Below are 23,187 nucleotides of genomic sequence, written 5' to 3'. Positions count from 1 at the left end.
AAAATCCTTAAACTTTTAAACAGTGTTAACAGGCTAAATAATATAGCAGTATAGCCCCCGTATGTACAAGCAAGAAGTCGCTTTCCATCCTTATCATAAAGCCTCTTCCTAAACATTTACGTTTCCTTCCCATCCAAAAAATGCATTAACAAGATCATGCTCGTGTAGCTCGTCAGCACAAGACAAGTGGCAATTCACACTGAAGTATCAAAGTCTTGCGGTGTATGGTGCCCACAACTCCAAGCTGCAGCTGTTGACCTTCTCAGTGGCACTCACTATGCGGCAGCGTCACCAATTAACATTAGAAGGACTTCGTTCATTTTTAAAGGCTAGAATTACTCAAAAAAAATCTCTGCATTGTAAATAGCATGTGAAATATTGCATTTAAGTCTAAAACGGCAAGATCGCTTAAACTTTTTCTACAGTCCTCCATGATTAATATACGTACGAAAATCAATGTTATATGAGAAGAAACAGACCAAGTTCTTACATTTTACCTAAAAGTCTAATTGTTTTTAAGTAGTATCTATTAATATTTAAATGATTACAAAATAAATCAATGTTAAATATTGCACAAAATCTAAAAGAAAATGGCCACGTTACATCATACTATATAATATAGATTGATTAAAAGCAGCTACTTAGAAGCTTCTTTAGAAATTTAAAGTTTCTGACATCATTTTCCACCATTCCATCAATTCTTCCTTTTCCTCTTCTTTCCTTTCAGAAAATGACTCCAGTTCAAAATCAACCTAAAGGAGAAAATCAAGAATATGTTGTTACCAAATTGCAGGTATATTTTTAAAAGCTGAGTTTTTTAAAAATTTAGCGCAGTTCTAGAGCTTATAGACTAAGTTCAGTAAAGCCACCTGAATTAAAGGATATCCTAAAAATCTCTTGTGATAAATAAAAGATACTTTCAGGGGAAAAAAAAAAAACAATCAGAGGCCATTATGTTTGAAATGTGCTTTGATCTTATAGCCTTGTAGGATTATTTAAAAGCAGATTGTGTAAAGGCAGTCTATTTAAGGGCAATCTTCCCCTCTCCTCAAGAAGAAGGTATAATTTATAATTAATTTTCTGCCTTTGAGTATTCACTGAGATTCCATAAACTTTGAATTTTCTCCTAATAGCTGGGGATACATGGAAGAATGTAGCTCAGTTTCCTCGTGTCCTAAACCACAGGTTCTGCTTTCCAGAATCTTGAATCTGCTAAGGAGACTGAGGGAGACACACACATCTCCAAACCGCCACAGGGACCAGTGGCCCAGGAACTCAACTCTCTGGGTGGACTGGGAGTTCCCAGCAGGTCTCTGCAGGTCCGTGCACTCCTGCATATTCAAAATCTGTACGTCCAGCCTCAGTCCTCCTCCGGCCCCTACGTTCCTCTGCTCTCACTGCAAGTAGAAGCGAGGGTTCCTTGGTCTGGCCGCTTGAGCCCCTAGTCAGTCAGGAATCTGATAACACTCACTACCTCCTTGAAATCACACGGGGCAGGCTAAGATCCAAATAACTGAATATTTAACAACCTGGTCCTGGAGCTCCTTTTTCCCAGGTTCCATCTGCCCAAATTTATCTCCTCATTTTACTACATATGCAGCCTAATGTACACATACACACGACGAAAACCAAAGCACCAGTTAGAAACTCAAGATGCTCTGTTTGCATAACCAAGCACGTTAGACTTCAAACTTTGGATTCAAGCACAAAAACGCAGTAAATTATTTTTCAGGAAGCCTTGCAACTGGAAATCCTGCAGGCCATTCCCTGGTTGCAAAAAGGTGACGCCAAGATAGCAGTAGAATCCTGCTCCGAGAGCAGCTTTGGTCTCCTCACCATCACCTTCCTAACTAAATAAGTCGCACCTACTTAAATAGGACGCACTTTTTGATAGCTCTTAGGGTCTCTCTCATAATATGTGCTTAATAAATGTTTGGTTAATGCCCAAGATCACCTGGCAGGCATAATTAACTTTTCCAAATACTCACTGAGTATTGTACTGGATGCTAGAAATAAAAAAGATAAATGGAACAGAAATGTCATTTTAGATTGCAATCAAGGTGGCAAATAAAACCTTCATTTTTTTTTTAAGTTGTATTCGATTTTCTTGTGGATGTCTTCAAAAACCGAGAAGTGATAAGGGAGCTTCACATTGAGTAGTATAAAATCAACCAAGGAGGGATCCCTGGGTGGCGCAGCGGTTTAGCGCCTGCCTTTGGCCCAGGGCGCGATCCTGGAGACCCAGGATCGAATCCCACATCAGGCTCCCGGTGCATGGAGCCTGCTTCTCCCTCTGCCTGTGTCTCTGCCTCTCTCTCTCTCTCTCTGTGACTATCATAAAAAAATAAAAATTTAAAAAAAAAAATCAACCAAGGAGCCCTTGGTCAAGTTACTTGACTTCACTAGGCCTCAGTTTTCTCACCTGCTAAATGGGGTAACAGCGGTACCTACCTCACAGGGTTATTATGAAGACTAAATAGAAATGACTTGAATATGTCCGACACATACAGAGCGCTCCATAGATCTTAGAAATTATGACTTCTTACCCCAACAGCAGGGCTGTAAGGAACTGCTACTTTCTTTGTGGTTGCCAGATAGCCTGGAGCTGAGGCTGTGAGCTTATAGTTTCCAGGTACAAGCAATCGCCAGTAATCACCATCCTTTGCTGTAGGGAAACAAAATACCAAGTCACAGATTTAGGCCATTTTAGAAAACCCAGCATACCTCAACTTCTTTGATTCCCTATTTTTAAAGCAGCTGTTTATGGAATTTGATAAAGCTCCACTGAAATGAGTGTTACACTCTCTTAGAAAAAGTTAGAAATTTCTTTTTTTTAAGATTTTTTTTTTATTTGTTCACTTGCGAGAGAGAGAGAGAGAGAGAGAGAGAGAGAGCACCAGCAGAAGAGGAGGGGAGGAGGGAGAGGGAGAAGCAGGCTCCTCGCTGAGCAGGGCGCCCAAGGCCAGGACCGGAAGGAGGCAGAGGCAGCAGGGCGGGAGCGAGGGAGGGACACAGGAGGCCCCAAGAGCAGAGAACCGCGGCGGCCACAGCAAGGACTCATGCTCCGTGCACCCCCTAGGGCCTCCAGGCCACGGCAAAAGCACCCACCAGATGTGACGTCGTGGTCTATTCCTTCCACGGAGATGGTTGCGTTGGCGATCGGGTTCCCCTGAAGGTCGCGCACAAAGCCTTTAACTCCCCGGTGTATCTGTCAAGGTCAAGAACAACCAAAAACGGCAAATTAGAAATGATCCAGGAATACACTTCGCGTCAAGAATGCCCGCATTTCCTAGCAAAGTCCCGTTAGATCCCCCTTGCCTAGGATCAGAAGAGGCTCAAAAAGCCGCTAAGTATCTTGAACGCTCTTTACGCTGATCTTTCCTCAAGTGGACAAATGAGAGGTAATCCCCTGAAAACTGACATCTCGTTCTGAGCCACAGGACGCCAGCGAAGTACCCTCCTGACCACCAAAACCACCAAACCAGGTGTGTCCCACCCGGACGCAGCGCGGGGCTGGGCAGATTTCAGTACTTTCTCCTTCTGACGTTTGGCCCTCGAGTCCTCGCTCCTGCTGAATAGAGACACACTGTGGCCGCCCTTGCAATACACCCAGTGACGACATGATTCCGGTTGAAAATAAGTGACATGAAAGACGAGATTTGGACTTCAAGACTGAAGACGAGATTTGGAAAGGCAGGAAGAGATGCCCTGGAGAATAACGCCCGCGAACCACGTTGCAGTCAACAACTAAGGCGACGCAAACTACGAGAGCGGCTTTTTCCTTCATTTTAAGCAGAACTCAACTAAATCCATATGTGTTTCGAGTGACCGAGGTCACTTCAGGTTCCTGAGAAAGTGCTGCTTCTGGAATACCAAATGGTGATTCATTAAGCTCAATTCCTTAACAGAAGAGGCCCCACTTCCCAAAGCCTCAGCTCGCCCCTCACTCAGTCTCACCCTCAAAAGTGGATTTTCTTTTGCTACTGAGGCTACTGACTGGAATATTTCCTACAGGAGGTTGATTAAGTCTTGGGTTTGCCTTTGTCATCAGAATAAATCTGACAGTAGCACAAAGTTTTATCAAAGAGATGCCCCTGATTACCAATCAGCAAATCTTTTTGCATTTGCTATTTAAAAAAAAAAAAAGCAGAACTTCTAAAACTCTATAAAAATAACATGTACTCCCTTTCCCCAAAGGCAACTTGGGGATCAGAAAATTTTTAAGGGGGATCCCTGGGTGGCTCAGCGGTTTAGCGCCTGCCTTTGGCCCAGGGCGCGATCCTAGAGTCCCGGGATCGAGTCCCACGTCGGGCTCCCAGCATGGAGCCTGCTTCTCCCTCCTCCTGTGTCTCTGCCTCTCTCTCAATCTCTGTGTCTATCAAGAATAAATAAATAAATAAATAAATAAATAAATAAATAAATAAATAAATCTTTAAAAAATTTTTTTTCAATTTTTAGGGAAAAGGAAGAGAGGTACACAGAGAACAGAAAATCAGAGAAAACATACAAATTTTAATTTCTTAATATGAGGGTTCTTCAAAGAAATTTAGAAAGCTTATAAACAAGCAATAATTTACCCACATGTACTTTATGCATCTTGAGACACTATAATCCTGGTATGATCAATATTATCATAAATATTCAATATTATGAATAAACCTGATCAATATTATGATCAATATTATGATCAGGTTAGGGAAACCTTAGGGAAATGAAAGTTTTAAATTTCCTTGCCATTGGACAATAAGTCAATCCCTTCAAAAACATATAGCTTGTCTGCATTAGGCACAAATATACCCAGTTAATATTCATGTCTTTACTTTTTTCTGTCTCTGCAACCCCAAACTTAGAGTATGCAGTTTAAGAAGTAGTGAAATAGGTAGATATCTATCTGTGAGATGGCAATTTTGGAGCAAACATCTCTGAAAAAACTGCCACCGTAGCCGTAAATCTCAGTGGAAATGTTACGGGGTCTCGTAACTCCACGCGAATGCAGATCGGGAGCTGCGGCCATTCTATGGCTTCTGCAAAGGAAATCACAGAAATTCACATTTCACTCGTGCTTGAAGAAGCTATTCACTCTACTTGTCCCTCCTATAATGCTCTCTCCTCGGATTCCAGGATGTCAATCAACAAAGACTGGAAAAAAAAGGAAACCGAAACCCCATCCAGAAGATTCTCCACTGTGAGTAGAACTGTTCGTGTCAGTGACCCTTAGGCCCTCCCGTGCCCAACTGCCACCCAGAGCGCTTGCTGGGACGGAGACTCTGAGGTCCTGCGATGCAGGGAGTGGGGCTCATTGGTGGGGCCGGAAGCTCATTTTTAACGAGAACCTAGGCGATTCTGATGCAGGTGCCCATGAACCAGTCTTCGTGGATTTCTTTGGGAACTTTGGGAACTGGACTGTTCCAGAGCTACCGAGTGAGAGGCTCAAACTATTTACCCTAATTCACTTTACAATTCCAGTTGCTGCAAACATCCCTTTAAAACTCTGCAGGAGATTTCCTCTCAACCAATTACAGAATTAGAGATTACAGGTTAGATCCCCTAATCTCCTATTTTCCACGAGCTGTCAACTAGTCCACACTCGGACTTTGGGTCCAGGTGTTTAATTACTAAGCCCCATCGTACTCTGTCCCACTGTCGATAAAATAACTCCAACACAGAACGTCCGGCCGTCTTCACTGATCTGTCATCAGCCCTTGACGCCCGGGACTAAGTGTCCCATGAAGCAAGCTGGGGGAGTTCGGTGTAGACGAACTGCATCTCTGCGGCCTGCACGGTAACGCGGCCGTCCCCCAGGGTGGAGCCCGTGGGTGTGCAAGTTCTCATTCCAAGTGGCGTAAGACAGGTCTGTATGGCCAGCCAGCTCCCTCTTCTTTTTGGCTTATTTCTATATAAACTGAAGAACTGACACACGCCTACTTGCTACCACAAATATCACACACATTCTCCTTCCTCCTGATGGTACACACCCGTGGGGTTTGTTTTGTATTGAGTTTTTCCTTAAGAACTGACACTTCAGCAGCAGCTGAACCTGTTTTTCAATTGATGATCAGAGTAATAATCTTATCGGCGTCAACTATCGTAAATCTTGCAAGTTCTTAAAGTTCCAAGAAGACTTTTCTGAACCCCAGGACTGAGTTAGGGACCCAGAGTGCTGCCATTACTCTTTGTAATTGACCTTTATTTTAGAATTTACCATCCTCTCCTATGGTTAGGTATTGACCCAATCTAATTTCTGACCTAATCTAATTGACCTAAGTTCTGAACTCCACTAATAGGAAGACTTCTTGAGGGCAGTCACTAACTACCCCCAGTGCTTAACGATGTGCCTAAGACCCTAGAGGAGCTGAATACATTTTGGTTGAAAGAACCACAAAGGGGGACCTGGGTGCCTCGGTCTGTTGAGCGTCTGCCATCGGCTCAGGTCATGATATCGGGGTTCTAGGATGGAGCCCCACATAGGTCTCCCTGCTCCATGGGGAGCCTGCTTCGCCCTCTCCCTCTGCCTGCTTCTCCCCCTACTTGTTCTCTTTCTTTCTTTCTCTCTCTCTCTCTCAAATGGATAAATGAAATCTTAAAAAAAAAAAAAGAGCTATGTAAATAAAATGAAAAGCACTATATAGAGGAGACATCATTTAATGTGTTAAGTGGAGGACACACCAAATAACCCCGTCTTACTTCCTCTGTCCAAAAAGCATTTTTATAACTCTCCTCAAAGGAGATCCTATTCAGGAGCTCTTATTAAAGTTGTTGTAGGGTCCACATAGCTAATTACCCTTGGCTTTTGTTGGTAAAAATACCTTTTTCTATTAACATGCAGCAGGATTCCTCTGATTGAAAAAATCTTGTGTGATGAGTAATTTTTAATTATTGTAATTAGTGGATATATTCCCTGAGACTCACTTTTAGTAAGGTTTTATGTGGATATCTGACATGTGTAGAATACTTTTACATGTCTTAAAATGCATCAGTTTCCTATGCATATGTTGTCCACATATATGCAAATAGTGTCATGTTTACTTAACAGCATTTGTTCATATCAAATTCGTTTTTAAATTAGTCTGGACTCTCTGCTGGCACATGAAACGGACACCACTCTACCTGACTTTGGGTGTAAACAGCCACACATGGACTGGAACTTGAAGACTGTCAAGGCCCTGCAGGCGAGGAACGGAGTCTTTAGGTCTGGTGCCAATGTCAGCACACTACAGAGACGTGGGGTGGCCAGGGGACTGGCCTGGGTTGGGTCTCAGTAGGTGAGACGTCTCGCTCCAGCAGATGGTGAGATTCCCCCCAAATTCTGTACAGATCGCACTGGAATGGCTACGTAAGCGCCTCTCCAGCACAGAGCTAGGCTTGTGCCGTCAGAGACCACACGGCACGGTCATTCTGGAATGAGACAGCCCAGGTTCTGCCCGAGTGAGTTCAGGCAAGCTGTTTGCTTTGTCTGCATCTCTGATCCCTCATTTTTAATTCGGGGATGAGAATGTTGATGAGGATGATGATGATGACAGTACAACTTCCCTCATAGGGTCTGTTGTGAAGATTAAATGCCTTAATGATCACAAGGCACTCAGAACAGTGTCTGGGAACCCGGAATGGCCAGGAATGGTCAGCTGGCATCACGATGACTGCCTCGGGTCCCGCTGAGTCGACGGGGAGACAAGTGGGGCACGTGGGGCACAGCGTTTGAGAAGGTGCTCGCACCTGGGGGGACCCTCTACCCACAGGCCCCGGCGACGAGCGCCTCCTAAGGCCTGGAGCCCAGGGGCCTCGTTCCCCTGCCGTCGCCCTGCTCCCGCGGGGGGCACCCGACAGGCCCGAGATGGGGGGCAGGAGGGGCTGGGGCAACACGACACACACAGGCTGTGCTGCCACCACCCGGGGCGCCCGACAGGCCCGAGATGGGGGACAGGAGGGGCCAGGGCAGCAGGAGGAGCGCAGGCTATGCTGCTCCCGCCCGGGGGTGCCCGACAGGCCTGAGACGGGAGGCAGGAGGGCCTGGGGCAACACCACACACACACACACACACACACACACACACACACACACACACGCTGTGCTGCCATCGCCCGAGGCGCCCCACAGGCCCGAGATGGGGGACAGGAGAGCCCGGGGCAACAGGACCAGCGCAGACGTGCTGCTCCCACCCAGGGCGCCCCACAGGCCCGAGATGGGGGGCAGGAGGACCGGGCGACAACAGGACCCGCACAGGCCGTGCCCTCGCCCTCCCACAGACCCCGTTCAGTGGTTCCCGGTGAATAGTCAGGACAGGAGCCGCCAGGCCTGCGGCGGCCCAGCACCTGCCGCGACCTCCCCGACGGGCTCGCCAGGCCAGGTCAGTGGCCCCGGGCTGGGCCCCCCTGGGAAGCCCCACTCTGCGCCCGAGGCTGCTTACCTGCTCGAGGTAGCGGACCAGGGAGTTCTTGTTATCCTCCCAGTAGCTCCTCAGGCTCTCTTCAGGCGGGAACTTTTCACAGCTCAGCTCCACGGTGATCTCGAAGCAGTTGCTGCTGAGGTAGTTGAAGTCCTGCATTCCTGCCAAAGCACCAAGCGGAGAAGTCGGGAGACACCTGCGGCTCCCCCCGCCCCCCGCCCCAGCACCGAGCGGCCTGCCGCGCCGAGGGCCAGGCTCGGGGCCCACCAGTGGCCACCGGGCAGCCCCCCCAGGACACACCACTAACCAGGCGGCTGTCTCTGCCTTCGAGCACCCTCATGGGCTCCCAAGCCCTCACTCGGGCACCCCGCGGCCCTGGAATGGGCAATGCGAACAGGGACAGGAGGATGACAGAGGGGGCATCTCCTGCCCCCCTAAGACAGCACCCCGTTGGGACAGTGTCCGGTGGAGCAGAGTGCCCTCGTGGAAGGCTGGGCGGCAGTGCAGCAGTCCCGGGGCGCCACAGGAGGGGGAAAACACCCAGACTGGATGCCCTGGAGAAGTGTGAGGAATGGTCTGGCTTCACTTGCAGCCCCCCTTCCCTGAGGAGGCACAGCTCAGCGCCAAGAGAGCCTTTAGGTCCATGATCTCTCCCATGAGGGAAGGTGGGAATGTGTGGGTGAGCCGTACCGGACACCACTTCTCTCTCACCCCATCAGAAAACTAGAGGAGGCCCATGACCAGGGCAGAGAATGGCTGGGGGAACAGTAACCAAGATTTGCAGAGTGTAGCAAAGGGATGTGGGCCTTACTAACCATGCCACAGACGCCATCAGGAAGCCTGCCTGTTCACCACTGGGGACACCTCGCCTGGAGACCCCTCAACCGGCCCACAGCTCCCCTAACAGCTCCGCCTGCGAACCACTGACAGTAGCAAGGGGAGCCTTTGCAGATGCCTAATGAGTGTGCACAGCAAGCTGGCCCAACTCTGCAGGGCTGAGAGAAAGGACACAAATCGGAACATTCAGCGCTGCCCTAAGGAAAGCAAACAGGAGGCTATCAGCAATAGGCCTGACCTTGTCAGATCAAAAGAAGCCATAAAGTCTTAAGAATTCTCTCCTTAAGAAGTATGGAGGAGGTATAACATAGAAAAGGTCTGGGAAAGCCTCAGAATCCCTAACAGGACTGAGAGAAGTTATTACTCTACCAAAACCAGTTGGTAAAGGCAGAAAGAGGTGACTGCATCTTCAAATGGGAAGGCAGTAAACAAGACTTCAAGGAACATGAAAAATCAAGGAATCATGATCCCACCAAAGGAACACAATAATTTTCTAGTAACCAACCCCAAAGAAACAGAGATCTATGATTTTCCCAATAGAAAAATTCAAAATAGTTGTTTTAAGGAAACTCCATGACCTACGAGAAAAAACAGAAACAATTCATAAAATCAGGAAAACAATTTATGAGCAAAATGAGAAGTTTCACAGAAAGATAGAAATCATAACAAGAGCTAAAAAAAATCCTGGAGCTAAAAATATATGTATATATATTATATATATGGAATTAGAAGGAGGAAAAATGCAACAGATAGCATTAACAGCAGACTGGATCAAGGAGAAGAATCAGTAGGCAGAAATAGGTCATTTGAAATTATCCAATCATATGAAAACAAAGAAAAAAGAATGAAAAAGAGTGAAGAACGCCTACATGACTAGGGGATATCATTAAGAAAAAAATCTACACATCACTAGAGTCCCAGAAGGCAAAGACAGAGAGAAGAGAAAGAAGGCTAACATCAAGAAATAATGGCTGAGAACTTCCTAAATCCAGGAAGAAATTTGGACATCCAAGTTCATAGGTCTCCCAAATATTTTAATTCAAAAAGATCTTCTCCAGGACATATTAGAATAAAGCAGTCAAAAAAAAAAATCAAAGACAAAAAAAAGAAAAAAATCAAAGACAAAGAGATGATCTTAAAAGGAGCTAAAAAAGGAAAAAAAAAAAAAAAAGCTTATGACCTACAATAGGAAATTCCACCCTTCCACCCCACCCCCGCACCACCCATGAGGCTATCAGTAGATTTCTCAGCAGAAACCTTACAGGCCAGGAAACAGTGGGATGATATGTTCAAAGTGAAAGAAAGAAACTGTCAACCAGGAAAACTTTACTGAGCAAACTTGTCCTTCAGAAATAAAGGAGACAGACTTTCCCAGATAAAAGCTGAAGGAGTTCATCACATTAGAACTGCCTTACAAGATACGCTGAAAGGTGTTCACTTGAAGCTGAAATGAAAGGATACTAATTTGTAACATGGAAACATATAAAAATATGCAACACACTGGTAAAGGTAGGTATAGGGTCAAATCCAAATCCATAACACTGTGTTATGGTAGGGGTTTTTTTTTTTTTTTTTTTTTTTTTTTTAATTTTTATTTATTTATGATAGTCACAGAGAGAGAGAGAGAGAGAGGCAGAGACACAGGCAGAGGGAGAAGCAGGCTCCATGCACCGGGAGCCCGATGTGGGATTCGATCCCGGGTCTCCAGGATCGCGCCCTGGGCCAAAGGCAGGCGCCAAACCGCTGCGCCACCCAGGGATCCCTGGTAGTGTTAATCACTTAACTCTAGAATGAAAATAAAAGGACAAAAGCATTAAAAATAACTATATCCACAATAATTTGTTAATGAATACACAACAAGAAAAAAATGTAAACTGTGACATCAGAACAAAATATTGGTGGGGAACAGCATAGAAAGGGCTTTTGCAACTGATCAAAATTAAGCTACCAGCTTAAAATGGATTATTATGTCTATAAGCTGTAAACCTCATGCTAACCACAAAGCAAAACTTACAGTAGAGTCACAAAAGATAAAGGTATAAGCACCAAAGCATATCACTAAGGAAATCATCAATTCACAAAAGAGGTCAGAAAGAGAGGAAGAAAGGAACAAGGGAACTACAAAACTGCCAGAAAACAATAAGATGGTATTAATATGTCCTTTAAATGTTAATGCTTTAAATTCTCCACAAAGACATAGTCTGACCAGATTTAGAAAAAAATAAATAAAAGAAAAAAACAAGACCCAACTATATGGTGCCGACCAGAGCCTCAGAGCCTCTCGATCTTTAAGGGTAATAAAAGCTCATAGTGAAGGAATGAAAAAAAAAAATTCCATGCAAGTGGAAACCTGAAAAGAGTAGAGGTGGTTATACTTTTATCAGACAAAATACACTTTAAGCCAAAAAGCTATAACAAGAGACAAAGATGGTCATTATAAAATGATAGAAGGGGAAATTAATCAGAGGACATAACTCTTTAAAATTATATATGTGCTCAACATAGGAGCATTTACATATATTAAGCAAATACTAACAGATCTGAAGAGAAAAATAGACAACAATATAATAATAATAGGAGACTTCAATATCCCAGTTTCAACAATGAATAGATTATCCAGTTGGAAATCAATAAGGAAACAATTGCCCTTGAACCATATGTCAGACCAAATGTACCTAATAGACATACATGGCACACTCCATCCAATAGCAGAATTACACATTCTTCTCAAGCCCACGTGGAATATTATCCAGGATAGATTCACAATTATGTAGAAAATTAAAACAATGCCCTTCTGGACAACCAATGGGTCAAAAAGGAAATCAAACGGGAAACCAAATATCATGAAACAAAAAAAAAAGAAAGAAAGAAGAAAGAAAGAGAGAGAGAGAGAAAGAAAGAAAAAGAAAGAAAGAAAGAAAGAAAGAAAGAAAGAAAGAAAGAAAGAAAGAAAGAAAAGAGAAAAATACAGCATACAAAAACTCGTGGGATGAGGTAAAAGCAGTTCTAAGAGGAAAGTTTATTACAATAAATGGCTGCACTGAGAAAAAAGAAGGATCTTGAATAAACAATCTAACTGGATACATCAAGGAACTAGAAAAAAGAAGAATAAACTAAGTCCAAAGTTAGCAGAAAGAAGGAAATAACAAAGATCTGAGCAGAAACAAATGAAATACAGACAAGAAAAAAGGAAAGATCAAAAAAATCTAACAGCCAGGCTGTTTTTTTGTTTTGTTTTGTTTAAGATAAACAAGACTGACAAACATTTTACTAGAGTAAGAATTGAGAGAGAAAACCCCAAAAATAATCAGAAATGGAAGTGGAGACACTACAACTGATACGACAGAAATACAAAGGATCTTAAGAGACCACTATGAAGGATTATTACCAACAATTGGATGACTTAGAAGAAATGAGTAAATTTCTAGAGACATGCAGCCTCCCAACACTGAATTATGAATTATGAAGAAACAGAAAATCAATTACGAGCAGGAAGACTGAACCAGCAATCAAAATTTTCCCAATAAAGAAAAGCCCAAGACAATATGGTTTCACTGATGAATTCTACCAAACATTTAAATAAGAATTAACACCAATCCTTCTAAAACTCTTCCTTAAAAAAAGAGGAGGAAACCCTCTCAAACTCATTTTATAAGTCAGCATTACCTGGATACCAAAGCCAGAAAAGGACATTATAAGAAAAGAAAACTACAAGCCAATAACCCTGATGAATACGGTTGCAAAAATTCTCAACAAAATACTAGCCAACTGAGTTCAACAGCACATTGAAAGGATCATACAGAATGAGCAAGTGGAGTTTATATTTGGGATGCAAGGATGGTTCAACATACGCAAATCAACAAATGGGATGCATCACATTAATAGAAGGACAGATAAAAACCATGATCATCTCAAAGATTGCATAGAAAGATTTTGACAAGATTCAACACCTTTTCATGATAAAAACTCTCAACAAACTGGATGTAAAAGGACCGTACCTCAACATAATAAAGGCTGATTATGACGAGTCCACAGCTAACATCATACTTAATAGTAAAAGGCTGAAAGCTTTTTGTCGAAGATCAGGAACAAGAAAAAGATGCCCATTTTCACCACTCCTATTCAATATAGTATTAGAAGTCCTACTCAAAACAATCAGGAAAGAAAAAAAAATAAGACATCCAAATTGGAAAAAAAAAAAAAAAGGTGAGGTAAAACTGTCTGCAGATGATACGATCTTAAACGTAAAAAGTCCTAAAGATTGTACTAAAAAAGCTCTTGGAACTAATTAAACAAAATCATTAAAGTTGCAGGCTACAAAATCAACACAAAAATTGGTTTCATTTCTATAACTAACAGTGAACTATTCAAAAAAAAAAAACAAAGAAAACAATCCCACTTACAACAGTATCAAAAAACTAATACTCAGGAATAAATTTAACCAAGGAGGTGAAAGATCTATAAACTGAACACTATGACACTAATGAAAGAAACTGAAGAAGACACAAATAAATGGAAAGACATCCTGCGTTCACAGATCAGAATTAATATTATTAAAATGTCCATACTACTCAAAACCGTCTACAGATTCAATGCAATCCCTATCAAAATTCCAATAGCATTCTTTTACAGACAGAGAAAAAAATCCTAAAGATTATATGGAACCACGACAGGCACCAAATAGCCAAACCAATCTTGAGATATAAGAATAAAACTGGAGACATACTTTGTGATTTCAATCTATACTCACAAAGCCACAGTAATCAAAATGGTATGATACTGGCATAAAAACAGACACATAGATCAGAGATACAGATTCAGGAGCCCAGAGATAAATCCTGACACATAAATATTGACAGTTAATAATATTTGACACAGTTAACTAATATTTGACAAGGAAACCAAGAATACTTAATGGAGAAAGGCTCATCTCTTTCATAAAAGCTGCTGGGAAAACTGGATATCCACATGCAGATGAAACACATTGGAATTTTATCTCATACATACACAAAAATTAACTCAAAATGGATTGAAAAAGTAAATGTAAGATCAGAAATCGTAAAGCCACTAGAAGAAAACATAGGGAAAAACCTGGTCATTGGTCTTGGCAACAGCTTTTTGGATATGGCAACAAAACACAAGCAAAAAAGGAAAAAGAAACAAGCAGGACTACATCACACTGGAAACTTCTGCCCGACTCACCGCCAGGTACACTATACCAAGCAGCACCGTTGGTTGTTCCATCTATGAAGCTGCTGTCGTCATCATTCTTGCGACACGGGGGCCGGTTGGGGTCAGACATGGGTGGGTTAAAAGAGGAGTACGCCCGAGCCAAGCTTTGGAAAATGGCATCATCCGGGCAGGAGCTATATTCATGGGCACTACCTGGAAAATAAACCCACAAGATGAAAGAAATGTACATTCTACTTATGCCTTGAAAGTTTCATGAGAAAAGGTGATAAACTTACGGTAAACTAGACCTGAGTAAACAGGAGATTTCCATTGTTAAAAGTTTTAATTAAAAAAAATTTTTTTTTTAATTTATAAAGGGTAACCTCAAAACAACAACAACAGCAACAAAAAAAAAGGTAACCTCATAGCCACCATGAAGCACTCTCACACATAATTTTCAGGATTTGAGTTTAAAGTAGAAAAAAAAATACCCTATGGGGGATCCCTGGGTGGCGCAGCGGTTTGGCGCCTGCCTTTGGCCCAGGGCACGATCCTGGAGACCCGGGATCGAATCCCACGTCGGGCTCCTGGTGCATGGAGCCTGCTTCTCCCTCTGCCTGTGTCTCTGCCTCTCTCTCTCTGTGTGACTATCATAAATAAATAAAAATTATAAAAAAAATCCCCTATGGGTAATATGGAACTAAATAATATATATTTTGATACACTGTGTTCTTCTTCATATCTGATCAAATATGCCAGACTTTTAAATTTCCCAACTATCGAGGAACTACAAAATCTCTCAACTGTAACGATGTCTCACCGAAGACTTTCTTCGGGGCTCCAAGTTTCCAAGTATCTAAAATCACCACGATGTGCCTACAAAAAACCAAGTTCCTCAGAGGCCCCGGGAGATCCATACAAAGCAGGAAGTTTCTTGGAGCAACAAAGAGCACTTTGAAAACCATTATCTGGCTAAAGCTTGCTGGGCCTGAAATTTAACTAAAACTAGCTGGAGAAAGTCAGAGCACCACTTCGCCTCCCTGACACCACTAGAAACAGTTCCGAATGCAGAAGCATGAATGCGTGGAAAGACATGGAGAGATCCACCTGGGCCCTGATCAAGCTCCAAAAAAAGGCCACTTCCATTTGTAAGCCATCTTGCACACAAACCTATGTAATTTCCGTTTCTCTCGATTCATCCAGGGTTCAAGAGTGACCCGAGCTCATGAAGTCTGTTGTCTCCCCTTCTCTTGCATTCCGTCAAGATCACATTTCTCTTCAACTAAACTTATTAAAAAGTTAGTTCTTTTCTGCCAAATATTTATACCAATGCCACATGAAATAAACATACATAGTTCTACAGGTAAAATCACTGAATGGCCTGTTCCTTGAAAGAATATTATAGAAATTCATGAGGCAGTTGTAACCCTTGAGCCGTTCGAGAAGCAGGAGGAACACCTACCACTCCGGGTCTCATCATAGGGGTAGTTGGCCACGAGGTCTCCCCCGTGGAGATTGGCAGAGAGCACGAAAGGAATATCCATAATCCAATGAATGACTGCCTTGGTCTCAGGAGCAAGCTGTATGAAAGATTAGAGATGAGAGGCTTATAAATTTGGTTATCAAAAATAAATAAATAAAAATGAAAAAATAAATTTGGTTATCGTTGGTGGGATCACTTGACAGGAAAGACATAGAGAAGGGAAAACAAAACCAATAATCGAAAGCTGCTCACATAGGTCACATTTCAAGCACTTTGTGGTGGTTGTCATAAAAATAAAAAAGATTCCAGCAAGACCGTTTCCATCTCTATCTTTCTCATTTATAATAAAACATATTTCAATGCTGTTTGAATTTCCTTAAAAGTTGTACTTTTGTGAGCCACCAGCTATTTTTCCTCTTTGTGTTTTCGTTTAGCTTTTGAAACGAAAGCTTTGAAACTTGAAAACCATCCTGCAAATTCTGCAACACTTCCATCTGATCTTGGTTAATAAAAGCTAAGAACAAGACAAGGAGAAAAGAAAATAGTGGGACTGAAGACAACAAGGTTCTCTATGATAGTTAAACGCTAGAAATATATGGTAGATTTTATTTCCTTCATTATTACTAATTTTTATTTATTATTTTCTTTTATTGCTTACTATTTTTCCGATTCCCTCCAAGTACCTCTAACATCACCCCTATAAAAAGATATCAACTGGATCTCTTTGAAAACTCACTGTAAAATATCAGCTTACTTTGGGAAAACCATCTTAAAGGCAGAAGTTTCAAAAATTCATGTTGTTTTTTTTATTTTTTATTTTTATTTTTTTTACGTAAATTCAATTTGCCAACATACAGTATAAAACCCAGTGCTCATCCCATCAGGTGTCCTCCTTAGTGCCTGTCACCAAGTCACCTCATCCCCTTATGCTCTTCCACCTCTACAACCCTTTGTGTCCCAGAGTCAGGAGTCTCTCATGTTGTCTTTTAATGACTCACAGCCCCTCATATCCTGATAGCAAAAGAGAAGAGGAAAGAAATTTATACCAAGAATTAATTTGGAGCCAGATGCTTGATTCATATGGTGAGTTTTTAATAGCAACAAGAAAGACTCTCAAACTCCCAAATACCTCATTGATTTAAAAAAAAAAAAATTCCTGGAAGTGTGATCCATACTGTTCTTTGGGACAGAAACTCTAACAGCCTCAGTAGGGTTTGATGGTTACAAGATCTTATATTTCTGTATCACTGTTCAGTTTATGAATGAGCTTCACAGCATCCCTGGTGGAGAAGCAAAGATAGTCATCCCCCTCACGGGAAGAACCTAGGTGCTGAGCACTAATATGTCCAAGTTCACACAGCTAAGAATTCAAATCCGGTCTACAAAACTATAAAGACTACGTCTTTGTCAGTATAGCAACTTTCATGTAACAAAACTAACCTATTTTTCGTAGGCAACTAATAATCATGAAAAAGTGTGACTTAGAATGGGGTGTTGTTTTAATTATTGATTTGCTTGGTTTATCTCATTCTGCCTACAAAAAAATGTCTATTGCAAAAAATGTAAAGGAGACAAACACAAAGAAAGAAGATTATAATGACCCATAATTTTACCATCTAAAGATACAAACTGCTTTTATATGTATATTTCTCAGTCTTTTTCCAACACTCTTATATAATTTCTTAAATGTGATAATTTATGTAAAATTTGATACGTGGCCTTTTTGTTTGACAACAAGTAATAAATACTTCTGCATGTCCTTGAATAGCCTTCTAAGTTACTATGCTAATAGCTGAGTAGTATCCAGTATATGGATATAACATTCTTAAACACGAACAGAGTAATAGCTAATATTTACTATAGACTTTCTGTGTGACACATTGAAGTCTCACATCCACCCTGTGAGATAAGGATGACACGTACTCCTATTTTGCAGATGCGTAAACTGAGGCACAGAGAAGTCAGGCAATAGCATGAGACCAGTCGGTTCTGATTGGCAGAGCCTGGACTCCAGCCCAGCCTGGACTCAAGCTCCAGAGCGCTAACAACCTCCAGTTGCTGGGAGGGGTTGGGGAGAAGGGGAACATGTTGGTCTGAGGGTACACACTTTCAGTTATAAGACGAATGAGCTCTGGGGATCTAACACACAGCATGGTGACTTCATAACACTGTGTTGCATACTTGAAATTTGCCAAAAGAGTAGATCATAAGCATTTGCACCACAAAAGAAAACTAAAGTGACTATGTGAGGTGATGGACATGTTAATTTGCTTGACTGTGATAATCAATTCATAACGTCTGCTCCGTCAAATCATCACATCGTACACCTTACATCTATACAATTTTTTATTTGGCGATTATACTTCAATAGAGCTGAGGGGTAGTTCTCCAACTGTTGGGTACTGAGTTGTTTACTATAGAAAAAATATTCTACGAGAATAGTAGAATTGTAGCTACTCTTTGTGCAGATCTGCACTTTCCTTTGGGAAATTTTCCTAGAGATGGAACAACTTAACCAAAAGCTAAGCATAGTTTTTAATTTCATAAAATGTATCCCACATTGCCTGTCTATAAAATACAGCAGTAGCATATTAAGCTTGCCACTTCTTACCACTCTTACCAACATGGGACATGTGGTTTTTTTAAAATATGTCACTTTGATACATGACAAGTTAGAATTCTTTTAAATGTGCATTCTTTGATTAACTAATAAAACTAGAACCATTTTTACGTGTTTAGTAGCCACTTATGTTTATTCTTTGGTGACATATTTATACATGGTTTAACTGATTTTTTACTGAAATGCTGATCTCTCGCTAATTGCAAGAGTTATTTATCTAGTAAAAACACTAACCCTCTATATTATGGATATTTTCTGAGTTTTCCATTGGTCTTTCCAATTCATTTTTTTCAAATTTAATGATAATGATAATTAAAATACAAAATATCAAGATATTTACGTTGTCAAATCTACTGATCTTTTCTTTATGGTCTCTACTTCTGCATTTTATTCATTCAATAACTATCAAATGGTCACCATATGCCAATTCTTCTATATAAGGGATTTAGAAAATTCTATCCCCTTCTAAAAATTGTATACTTACCAAAATTTTCTTTTTCTAGGTTCATACTTTTAATATAGATTTTATGTTGATCTGTGCTGAATTTGTGAGATGGATTCCTCTCAATTTCATTTATTGAATTATCCTTTCTTTCCACAGTGGTCTGAAAAACTCCCTTGCTATACGCTAAATTCTTAGACGTACTTAAATTTGTTTTTGGAATTCAAATTAATTTAAATTAAATCCAGTTCAAGTTTTTATTTAAATCAACATTAAAATAACTAATACAGAACATGGACTCAAAAAAAATCTTTAATCTAAAAAATAGCCATGCTTTTCTTTGCAATTAATTTATGGTTTATTAGACTCAACTGCTCAAAAAAATGGCAATAATATTATATGTAGGAGTTTAACACATTCTTTTATATTATGTTCAAAGTTTTCCTTGCAGTGCTGAATTTCTTTTCAACCCTCTCCCTTATACATCTCTTTCATTCCTCCTATTTGCTCTACCCCAGTGAATGGTACCAACAAGTATTTCTATGAGTTCAGAAGAGACATCTCTGTGGTTTGGAGAATCATTGAAGACTTTAGGAAGGAGGTGGAATTCCAAGATGCCTTGGGGGAAAAGAAGACAGGCTTTGGATAGGAGGAAAAGAGTAGTAAAAACTGAAAGGAAGACAGTACAGTGGGGGAAGCAAGGACTGGTTTGAGTGGGAGTTCAGGAGGCAAAGCCATACTGTGGGAGACTACGCTTCTCTATTATTCACCTGAAAGTGTTCAAAACAGTGTGCATGGTATGCTTCCATATATTTATAGATTGGTACACGCATAAAACATAATTCTAAAGGATACATACCGAGATGCGGATGCTGGTCATCTAAGACTATAGGGTAATGGGTTATTTTTTCTCCTCATTTACAATTACTAATTTTGTAATACAACATTTTTTTAAGAAATCTTTTTTGGAACAAATATAACACACAGTCCTGAATAGACGAAGTCACAGCTGGCGATTAGGTTCAGCCTATCGCTAATTCTTATCCATACACTATTGCTAATATACATGCTACCAATGTGTTCAAAAGCAAGTGAGTAAATTCCACAATTTGACAAATTAAATTCAGTTTGTCTCTGGCTACTAACAGAATTTTTTAGGCTGATTAAATGCTGTGATCCCTGGGGTACTGTGATTATGTATTTAAGTAACCCATAAAGAAGCCTCTGGAATATCTCTAAGATTGAGCCCCAGGAGAATCTAGAACCAATTATGACCTATCTTTAAAATTTCCATTTAAAGACCGTCAATATAGCTTAAATGTTATGCTCTATAATTAGATGGCTTTGGCTCTTAAAATATATTAAAGCTATATTTATTTCCTTTTCTTCACAACTCTAGCCATTAGAGACAAGTGTAAATTTAATAAAATTGTTTGACTTATTTTAATCCACTCTGTTTTCAAGCAATCCAGGCCCAGGCTCATGTCCTGAGCCCAGAAAACAGTGGAGGTGACCCGGCCAAAGAGCTCAATAACAGATGAGGAAAGACAGCAAGGAGAACTCCAGGACAGGAAGAGAGAGCTTTTATTCAGAGGTTCAGAGGAACAAGGAAAGCATCTGGAACATGTGGTGAAAATTCTGATTTCTTTTCATCACCCATTCCCACAGCATACACACCCCAGAACTCCCCAAATCATCATTCGTAAAAGTCTTCATTTTTAACCTCAAATTCCTACAAAGCTTGAAATGCTGAGTGAAATAAGTCAATCGGAGAAGGACAAACATTATATGGTCTCATTCATTTGGGGAATATAAAAAATAGTGAAAGGTAATAAAGGGGAAAGGAGAGAAAATGAGTGGGAAATATCAGAGAGGGAGACAGACCATGAGACTCCTAACTCTGGGAAACGAACAAGGAGTGGTGGAAGGGGAGGTGGGCCAGGGTGGGGGTGACTGGGTGACAGGCACTGAGGGGGCACTTGGCGGGATGAGCACTGGGTGTTATGCTATATGTTGGCAAATTGAACTCCAATAAAAATAAATAAATAAATACATAAATTAAAAAAAAAAAAACATTATAAGGGCAGATTGGTGGAGGCCAGAGACAGCATTGGGGGGATGGGGAAGGAAACGGGTAAAGGTGGTCAGAAGTTATAAAAGAGGTCATGGGGAAGTCATGTACAACATGGTGACACTGTATTCTATATTTGAAGTTTTAAGAGAGTAGATCCTAAATATTCTACCACAAGACAAAAATCACAACCATGTATGGTGACTGATGGTTACTAGACTTACGGTGGTGATCATTTCACGATCTGTACAAATACCAAATCATCTTGCTGCACATCTGAAACTAATAGTATGTTACGTCAACTACATCTCAATAAAAATAAAACAAACATAGAAGCTACTGTAAGGGATAGAGAAACTGAGAAGAGGGAGTAAAAAAAGGCCAGATGTGTCCTGACATTAACAAAATGTCTACTACGTGTCTCCTACCAGGCAGCATCTTAACACGGTCTCGATCTTAACGACAAAGATGGAAAAAAAGAGAAGATGAATATATGAATAATATCATCCCAGGTTTACTGAAGATTCAGTCCAATGCAAATAAATCTTGCTACTGTTCCAGAAAAGAGACTAAAAAAAAAAAAAAAGACTAAATTTTAATTTTTACCTATTTCTCTTTAACTTACCTTTACTCAGAAAAGATAAGGTTTTTAATTTTTTAAATAAAAACTCAAACTCTAGTTTTGGGGGGGCACCTGCCGTGGCTCAGTCAGTTAAGTAGCAGACTCTTGATTTCCGCTCAGGGCATGATCTCAGGGTCATGGGATCGAGCCTGCCATCGGGCTCCACGCTCAGCAGGGAATCTGCTTGAGACTCTCTCCCCCTCTCCCTCTGCCCTCCCCCTGCCCACTTGCATGTGCACGTGTCCGTGCTCTCTCTCCAAAATTAATACATCTTTTTAAAAATCCTAATTCTTTTTAAAGTGCCATGAACATACATATCCTTAAAAATTACTGCTTAAACTAGAAATAAGAAAAGACCTAACAGCGATCATGCAAATACTGCACGGGCTGTGCTGGGGAAGGGGAGGGTAGTGCTGATGGAAAGCCTACAGCCCTGCACGGAGGCTGCCCATCAGATATCCCACGGACATGGGTTTATTTCAGAGATTCTTCTACGGAAGGTGGCAAGGCATCACCTTCCCACCGCTCAGACTCACTAAAGACAGCACAGGCCCGAGGGCAGTGGGGAGAGTCTGCAGGCGGACATCAGCGCGCAGCTTCCACCACGTGTTTTCATTTCTGCCCCACCCCTCATAGCTTATCACATAGGACTGCCCTCTTTTTACCTCTGGGAAAAAAAAAAAAAAGACAGTCCTCTGTCTTTCCAGCTTTCCCTTCAGCCAAGAAAGATGTATCTGTGACTCAGACGCAGGAACATTTAAGTCCCTCACTTATCAGGTTCTACTGGAATCCTCAGGCCTTGGCAGCCCTTTCCCGAGACCAGTTTCCACTTGTAGGCCTCACCTAAGTTTTCTGGAGTGAATCCTAAATATAGGCAGGAAAGTTTTAAGAACTTTACACCAATAATCCAGGACCCTCCCTATGTCCTGGTTCCTCTGTCTAGTGCCCAAGTGCATAATGAGTGCTTGTCTGGAACTCCAGCCGTGGATTTTTAGATACTGGGATTTGCTTGCCAGGCTGCATTGCATTCGTTCATAACAGGTTTTCAAGCTACTGTGTGTCAGACTCAAATATAAACTATGATTCTTGCAACCAAAAGACTGAAATCTAGAATCAAAAGGGAAAAGAGCTACATAAATAATTATAAGAAATACAAAGCTCTACCCAGCCACAAGCACCGTGCTGGATATATTTTTAAAGGATGTAAGGGAAGCTTAACAGGGTCTGTCTGGAAGAGCAGAGGGCTTCACAGAGGAGGTGACGCAGAAGGAAACGGAAGAGCATTCCAGGCAGTTGGAGCAACGTATACAAAGACATAAAATTATTAGAAAATGGTTTGTTTAGGGAGCAAAATGGAGTCAGTGGCCTCGAGTACATGGAATACCAGAGCCCGATTAAGGACAAGTGAGCCAGCAGCTGCCAGGGGCCAAGGGCACTGTGATCAAATGGAGAAATTGTATCCCATGTTCTCACTTAGGAAAGGTACAAACAGGGGTTGATGAGCCAGAGCAGAACTGCCTGGAAAAACAGAAGTGGAACTGAGAGCTGCCAACAGCA

At 41.4% G+C, this 23,187-nt stretch overlaps 1 protein-coding gene across 1 annotated transcript in view; it reads right to left on the bottom strand.

Moving 5' to 3' along the window:
* Window positions 1-567: 567 nt before the first annotated feature.
* The window catches only part of CPE (carboxypeptidase E), a 101,732-nt gene continuing 79,112 nt past the window's right edge, over window positions 568-23,187 (bottom strand). The window contains exons 4-9 of the mRNA XM_038559152.1: window positions 15,855-15,972; window positions 14,423-14,605; window positions 8,405-8,544; window positions 3,109-3,208; window positions 2,547-2,665; window positions 568-752 (exon numbers count right to left, since the gene is read on the bottom strand). Coding sequence (XP_038415080.1) covers window positions 654-752; window positions 2,547-2,665; window positions 3,109-3,208; window positions 8,405-8,544; window positions 14,423-14,605; window positions 15,855-15,972 — 759 coding nt within the window. The 3' untranslated portion in view covers window positions 568-653. The remainder of the gene's footprint in view (window positions 753-2,546; window positions 2,666-3,108; window positions 3,209-8,404; window positions 8,545-14,422; window positions 14,606-15,854; window positions 15,973-23,187) is intronic.

This window comes from Canis lupus, chromosome 15 (genome assembly GCF_011100685.1).
Source record: "Canis lupus familiaris isolate Mischka breed German Shepherd chromosome 15, alternate assembly UU_Cfam_GSD_1.0, whole genome shotgun sequence".
Classification (NCBI taxonomy): domain Eukaryota; kingdom Metazoa; phylum Chordata; class Mammalia; order Carnivora; family Canidae; genus Canis; species Canis lupus.
This window is presented reverse-complemented; position numbering and strand designations above follow the sequence as displayed.